The sequence below is a fragment of the Mus caroli genome, chromosome 14, assembly GCF_900094665.2.
Source record: "Mus caroli chromosome 14, CAROLI_EIJ_v1.1, whole genome shotgun sequence".
In the NCBI taxonomy this organism is placed as follows: Eukaryota; Metazoa; Chordata; class Mammalia; order Rodentia; family Muridae; genus Mus; species Mus caroli.
In genome coordinates, this window is record NC_034583.1 from 25,160,973 (window position 1) to 25,168,769 (window position 7,797).

Consider the following 7,797-nt stretch of genomic DNA (forward strand, 5'->3'; position numbering starts at 1 on the left):
TCCCTTATGATGGTTACAAGGAACGGCTTCTCAGACATCTCTCAGCTATCTAATTCTGGAGGGAAATGCATATTAATTTCCTTTACTTCTTTGTTTCATTTCACTGAGACATAAAAATGTAAGTACAAATGAAAACTTTGGTTTTTTGTTTTTGTTTTCTTCTTTATGTTTTGTTGTTTTGTTTTTGAGACTGGATCTCACAGTGTATGCCAGGATAGTCTTCAATTCAAGATTTGACCAATCTCTCTCCAGGGTGGAGACTCTAGGTAGCACCACCTCGCACTGTGAATGGTAAGTGAGATTTGATAACACACTGACACAACAAAGACCAGGAAAGGAGCCATCCAGACGGCTCGGTGGATAAAGGGTCTATCGGCTCGGTGGATAAAGGCAACTGGTACCAAGCCTGACAAACTGCATCTAATCCCCAGGCCCCACCAGGTAGAAGGAGAGAACTGGCTTCTCTAAGTTATCCTCTGATTTCCACACATCATGCCACACGTGTGCCCCTTTCCATGCTCCCCACTTGCAACAAACAAACAAAATATAATACAAATTTAAAGTGAAAAGACTCATAGTGCTTGCATGGGAGGATACCACTTAGGAAAGCCACCCTAAAATTGCATAGAAGTTATTTTATTGTCACATTTATGGTTAAAGTATAACCTAGAGCTATAAGAAAATATTCTAGTTGTCTCACGTGAGGTGGGATCAGAGTTCATCTTTTTATACTACTGAATACAACTGTTCAAGGTCATTTACTGGCTGAGTATTCTTTTCCCCAAGACTATTGTTATTTTCTTTATCCCTTAAATGGTCTACCCTTCTAACATTGATCCACATTTTGTGCTGGTATCCTTGGTATTTTATTTTATTTTATTTTATTTTATTTTATTTTATTTTATTTACAAGGTATGCCTTTGTATATATCTGGAAAGAAAGGTCACACAGTTTCCTCTTCCAGCTGTGAACAATGGTTCTCTGTTGCTGCAGGCATGACTTCCCAAGGCTCAGTAGAGCTCCCTGGTAAAGGTCTTTGTGTAGTGGTTTTACCTTCTGGATGGAATATTGCCAGATAGATGTTTGCCTGGAAGATCTTAGGGTTGTTTTAGGAGCATTGGGGTTCTCATAAATCCATCACTTTTTAGAACTGTTGAGAATGTAGAATTCAAGGGACTAAAGCTGGTGAGACAGAGCAACGGTCAGCTTGATGCAGGAAGTGTATGAAAAAAAAACTATGAAAATGTATGCAAATGATAGGAAGTGCTGCAGGAGAGAGAGGTGGGTAGCTGGACTTGTGCTAGGCTGATTTTATAAGTTGAGAAGAAGGTGGTTCTCAAAGTCCTTATGTGAGAGGGTCTAGCAATGTCTGGGAGCTACAGGGCTTTGAGGTATAGAGAGCAGGCAGTCACAGGAGGAAGGTTATGGCCTTGTCAGCCAAATGTAGTCACTGTTAATTCACTGATTTGGCAAGGACTTCTATAGCATTTGTTAACATGTTGGATAATGCTTAAGTATGGGCCATGTAATGAGAAAGATGAAGGACATCTCGACTATTCTTTTAGAGATTGCATTTGAAGAGAGACTGGATCTGTCTGGTGTGGTATCCATCCCACCACTCAGGACACAAAGTTGGGAGGATGGGTACTTTGAGACCAGTGTGGGCTGGTGCAAGGTTGACCTCAGCTACACGAGGAGATACTGCCTCCAAAAACAAACAGGGAAGATAATTGTGTGTGAATATGTATGGCTGATGCTGTTAAGGGAAAACAAAGAACCTGGGACCCAGAACAATCAGGAAGAACAAGGTCAAGACCCCTGAGCCTAGGGAGAGGAGGTGTCCACTGTGTGGACAGCCAAGAGGAGGTGATACTACAGAAGCTGGGCAAAGCATGTTGAAAGGGAAGTCTGCTTCCTTTCTGTGGGAGTGGCAGAGATTTCTGGGGAGCCTAAGCAGGCTGGGTGGGCACCTCAGAGACAAGCCTTCTGACAAACTCTTTCCATGGTGTGAAGTTAGGCTGTGTTGATGTTCGGTGCTGGCTGTTCACTTGTGAGCCTATCCATGGCTCAGTTCATATGATATGAGATCGTGTGTGTGTGTGTGTGTGTGTGTGTGTGTGTATGTGTGTGTATGGCTGAGTGTTATGTACTTCATATGCTTGTCAGCCAGTGTGAATGCTGTGAACATATACTAATGTACTATGTCTATGTGTCTATGTATGTTTTAACATGTGTATCTAAGTGATTGTGTATGTGAACATTCACACTTGTGTAAGTGCCTGTGTGTTTGCCTGAAATTTTTCATTTTATGTTTATAGCTGTTTTGCCTGCATTTATCTCTGCTCTTTATGAGGGCAGTGCCTGCAGAGGCCAGAAGAAGTCATCCGATTCCCTGAAACTGGAATTTCAGGTGGTGCCACATGGGTGTTGGGAATCGAATCTGTGAACTCTGCGAGAATAGTCGGGGCTATTAACTTCTGAGCCATCTCTCCAATCCCTGCATTTAAGTCTTTATGTCTGCACACATACTTGAAAGCATGTGTCTGGGGTTTGTGTTTGTGTTCCTGAGAAGAAACTGGGGAGAAAAGGTCACAGAGGGAAATAACCTGACACTTTCCTGGTAACCTGGCAGGGACTTTTAGCCTTGCCAAGGGTCACAGAACAGACCCGTGTCACTGATGACATCACAGAATAAAGCCAGGCTCCTAGAGACCATGTGGCCACTCAGGTTGGGGCTGGCTGGAGGGTTTCAGCACAGCCAACCCCAGCTCTCAACGAGATTCTGGGTGCCGGTTTGAAGTCATGAAACACCATCTCATTGAGCATAGGGGAGAACAGACACCTGGCATCGCCGTGGGCATGGCCAGCCCAGACGCCGCAGAGGAGAGCACAGGAGTGTGCTGGCCAGGTGGTCAGTAGATGGGGAAGGGGATGTTGTTATCAAAGGGGTGTGTTGATCACACAAAGCAGATGAGAAAAGTGGCCTTTAGGGGAAGCTGGTACTTCTTACGTTGTTGTGCATCTATGGGGCTATTTCAGGGGATATGTAGACAAGAATGAAACCTTTATGTATTGATTTTGATGTGTGTTTGAAGAAAAAAAATAATGTTAATCATGTAAGACCTGTAGCAACATAAACATCCCTTTATAGTTCATGGGTACATGCTAATCTAGAAAGCCAACTCATTGAATCCCAGGGTGTATCTGCAGGCAGCACTTTAGTAGGAGATCTGCCTCTGGAGCCAAGTGGCTCTGTCTGGTGTGCAGATCCTCTGCCTCCGTCTCCTGGGTGGGATGAAAATCAGGAGAGTGAAATCTCTAAGGCTTGTTGTGAATCTTAAAGGAACGACGGCATAGTACACTCTTACATGGTGACAGGGACACAATTGGATGAGAGGCCACCCGAAACAGAGATAAGTCACAGTCACAGACAGAGGCATCAAAGCCGGGGCTTCACTACTCCACATCCCTGTTCCATTCTTGGTTTCCACGTGGGTTTTATTGAACTGATGTCTGCACAGCACGTGATGTGTATAGTGGAAGGAACTGTGACACTGTTCGTGTGACAGCCACAGCCAAAGCAGACAATTATCACGACCCCCAAGAGTTCCCCAAGGCTCCTCTGTGTCCTGCTCACCCCTCCAGCTCTTGGTGACTGTTCTGTCCCTACCAATTTGCTTTTTCTAGAATGTCTTCTAAGTGAGATCACGGGATGGCTTCTTTCAGGTAGCAGGTACATTACTTCTTGTGTCTGTTCTGCACACATTCCTGGCTTGTTTATTCTAATTCAAGAATATAATTACATTCTGTGGTTGTATCTCAATTTACTTTTCAGTTTACCAAGTGCTGGCTTTTCACACCTCATTTGATAACCTCGACATGTTCTTGTATCCTTATCTCCCTGTGAGATAGTTTTATGGTCATCACTGATGAGTAACAAGCACCTTCCCAAAGCCGCCAAAATCTGTATGATTTTGTTTGTGATTTCTCAGGGAAATTACGCATGGAGCCTTTCTGAGCACACTGATGAAACTGTCCTTCCACTTCTCAGGGCCCATGAGGAGGAATGAGTCATCTCCGCGGCCAGGGCCTGCCTTCCTCCCTGACGATGACATCTACTTGGCAGCCCGGGCACAGGGGGTGCTGGGTTGGAGCAGCTCTCCATCATCCCAGTCCTCCTCCGAGTATCAGTCCTATTCTCAGTACCAGTCCTGGGACTCCAGCAAGTCCGAGGAGCAGCAGGAGACTCCACCTGAGAGCGTGTGCGCCCTGTATACCCATGTGCAGACCGTGCGCGGCGTGGCAGTGGCTTGGGAGACTGATGATGGCTTTGAGCCAGTCACCAGGAAGCCCCTTATCCGGGAGGCCGAATTCATCAAGCGTCAGCGGCGGAAAGGCTCCTCCTTTGAAATGGCCTCCAACACAGACCTGCGCTGGGAGCTGGAAGCCTGCAAGCACTACTGCCCGCAGACTGAGGACCCTGTGGACTGCTGCATGCAGGAGCTACGAGCACCACCAGACTGGCTGGTCACCACCAATCATGGCTTGCGCTGTGTGGCCTGCTGCAGAGTCTTCCCTACGCTGGAGGCGCTGCTGGACCACGCCCAGCATGGCATCCAAGATGGCTTCAGCTGCCAAATATTCTTCGAGGAGATGCTGGAAAGGAAGCGGACCCAGGATCAAAAGCAGGACCAACAGCCTGTAGAGGAGGAGCAGAGCCCTTCGGACAGTAGTGAATGTACCAGGCTCCTAACCAAGGTGCTTCCCTGGCAGCAGCAGCAGAAACAGCAACAGCAACAGCAGCAGCAGCAGCAGCAGCAGCAGCAGCAGCAGCAGCAGCAGCAGCAGCAGCAGGAGCAGCAGCAACATCAACAGCAGCAGCAGCAGCAGCAGCAGCAGCAACAGCAACAGCAGGAGCAGCAGCAGCAGGAGCAGCAGCAACATCAAAAGCAGCCGCAGCAGCCGTCACAGCCGCAGCCACCGAAGCAGCAGCCGTTGCAGCCGCAGCCACAGCCACAGAAGCAGCAGCAAAGGCAGCAGCAGAGGCAGCAGCAACCACCACGACAGCAGCAGAAACAACAGCCACTGCAGCAACAGGGAAAGTAGAGATCGGAGGTGAGCTGCCCACCCTCCCTCCAGCATTTTGGATTGCTGCTCCTTTTCCAGCCAGCCGAACCAGAGCCACCAGAGCAGGGGGAGAGGACCAGGGTGATGGGGAGAAGAGCCATCCATGTGGCTGTGGAGCAGCAAAGGTGGGAGGAATGGGAACCTTTCCCCAAGGCGGAGTCCATTTCAAAACCCGAATCCAAAGAAGAGGGCTTCAAGAGTTCTTGATGGTGGATGCACGATGGGAAACAGGCAAGCGTGTGGCCACAGGGATTTCTATTTTTGCGGAAGGATCAGCAGTAGTCCACACTTGCTATCCAAGTACATGTGACTCACAGGCGAGCCAACTGCAAATGAAGCTTCGGCCCTATTTTTTTCATTGGTAGGAATCTGTCATATGCCCTAATTCTATGTTGTTGGGATTAAACTTGAATAAGACAAAGTGGTACCCAGTGTCTTGGGTGAACCACGCTACCAGGTTGGGTATGTAAGTGGGTGGCTGCATAGGTGACTAACGGACAGATGTGGAGAGCGGCTTGACAGAAGATGGTGCTGGGGAAGTCCTTCTTACCTCTCAGTTAAAACACATTTCAAATGTTATCATCTACACCTTCTTCCTAACCAGTACAGGGGGCCAAGGGGAGCAAACAAAAACATCAGCCAGGGCCACTGGCTTAGGAATGTGGCCGATGGAGCCCATGTAAGCTGAGTATCTCTGGAGTCCAGTCACTTCACATTCTTCTAGAAGCTGGACTTCTTGTGTATGCACAATGAGACATCTTGGGAATGGGATCTAAGTGTCAACAAAATCCATTGGTCTCATACACACCCTATATCAGAGGGGATTCTACTTAGCGTCTGTACCTGTTTTTCACTATGTGCAATCATGTGGGGTCACGTGTGAAATCTTCTACTTGTGACATCATGTCGGTGTTCTTTAAAAAGCTTCAGACTGGGGAGCTGGTCACAGCTTGCATTTGCATTCCTGAGACTGGGGATGCTCAATCTGTATACAAGCTCCGTGATGAACATGACAAAGTCAGTCTTAAAGCAAAGTGTTCCTCTCATTCAGAAGGTTCAAGGAGCCAAGAAAAGGGGCCCTAAGATAAGCCATTTGATCTGAAGGTGATTATACACCAAACACGCCAGACAGAATACTATGAGGGTTTCGCAAAGACAGCATTGCTGACACTGAGTTAAATGGTTCTTTGTGGAGGCTGAGGGTATTTCTTCCTGTGACAATCAAAATTACACCCAGGTAGTAACTGTGACATAGTGGTAAGTTTGCTCCTGGTTAAGAATGCATGAGCCAGGCAAAATGAGGGTCTTGGGGGATAGAATCTCAGTGCATCCAGAGAACTGCCAGCCACTTGAGTCTGCAGTAGCACTGGAGGTAATGCTCTCCGTGCTTTCAGTGAAGACATAGCATCTATTATGTGGCAGACACTGACTGCGCACAGGAGCAAGAAGAGGATAAAAGGAATGAAAACAGATGTGGGCATTGCTTGGGAGACCACAGGGCCAGTGGGTCAACTGATTAAGATAATTGGAAAGTTTTTTCCCCTGACCTGCAGGGCCCTTCCTCAGCACTATCTGCTTCTCTTGCTATGCTCTGGCTACACTGTCCTTTTCTTAAAGTGTTTCAGACTCCAAACCTTAGAGCTTTGGCACGCATACTCAAGTGGGATGTAGTTCTTCCCTGTCTTCTGGACAACATGGTGCTCTTCTCTGGAGTTTTCTCCACCGTGCAGTCTTAGCTTATACCTCATTATATGTGCTGCTTTAAAGTGGCAGGGTCGGCCCATGTCTTTAAAAGCATACTGTAGAGTGTAAGGATTGGGGTCATAGCAAAAGCAGAAAGAGAGGTGGGGAGATTTGTAAGATAGGCAGGAGTCTAGGCCAAGGATGGAGATAATCTAGACGGGATAAGGGGAGTGATTTCATTCAAGATATATTTGAGGAATCAAGTATGAAGGCCTTGGGGACAAAGAAAAGTGTGTGCCAAGATGGAGCCTTCAGTTGATAGGAAATAGTATTTGCTGTCTGGTATGGGAGACTGGTGGAAGATTGGAGTATGTTTAATGTGGGCATACGTGCATGTGTGGGTGGGTGTGAGCTTGCTAGTGAGCATCCACATGTGTGCCTTACATGATCATGTCTCTGTGTGAGCAAGGTCTGCATGTGGACATAGTTCCGAGATAGTGGTCAGCTGGGACTTGAGAATTTTAAATGCTCAAGGTAAGATCAAGTAGCGATGTTGACTGTGAAGTAGTTTCTGAGTTAGACCAGGAGACAAGTCTGACTCAGAACCATAAATGAAGATGCTAACAGAATTCCAACAGTGGTGGATGAGACTCTAAGGAGCTGGAAGAGGAGTTAGACAGGATGGGCTGGGAAGATGGTTCAGCTTAAAACTAAAGGACCAAGAAATGGGGAGGGGATACTTCATAAGGTTTTTCTTCTGAGCCAACTGATATAAGGAAATGTGGTTTTCAGACAAGGGGAGCAGTGCCAACTGCCTGGGGAGTTGAGTGAGCTGAGGACCAAGCTAACAAGCTAACATTTCCTTTTATGAAGTAGGCCCAATGGTTGAGAAGAGCAGAGGTTGAATGGGCGCTGGTCAGGTTTAGCCATGAGACAAATCTCTAGGGGCAAGTTTGAAATCATCTTGGTGGTAAAGCTATGATGGAT

At 47.0% G+C, this 7,797-nt stretch overlaps 1 protein-coding gene across 1 annotated transcript; it reads left to right on the forward strand.

Annotated features, from left to right (window-relative positions):
- The first annotated feature begins 2,688 nt into the window (after window positions 1–2,688).
- Window positions 2,689–5,600, forward strand: Fam170b (family with sequence similarity 170 member B). Its single transcript, XM_021182257.1, has 2 exons — window positions 2,689–2,911; window positions 4,052–5,600. The coding sequence occupies exons 1-2, from the start codon at window positions 2,803–2,805 to the stop codon at window positions 5,104–5,106; spliced, it is 1,164 nt and encodes a 387-aa protein (XP_021037916.1). The 5' UTR covers window positions 2,689–2,802; the 3' UTR covers window positions 5,107–5,600.
- Window positions 5,601–7,797: the final 2,197 nt, after the last annotated feature.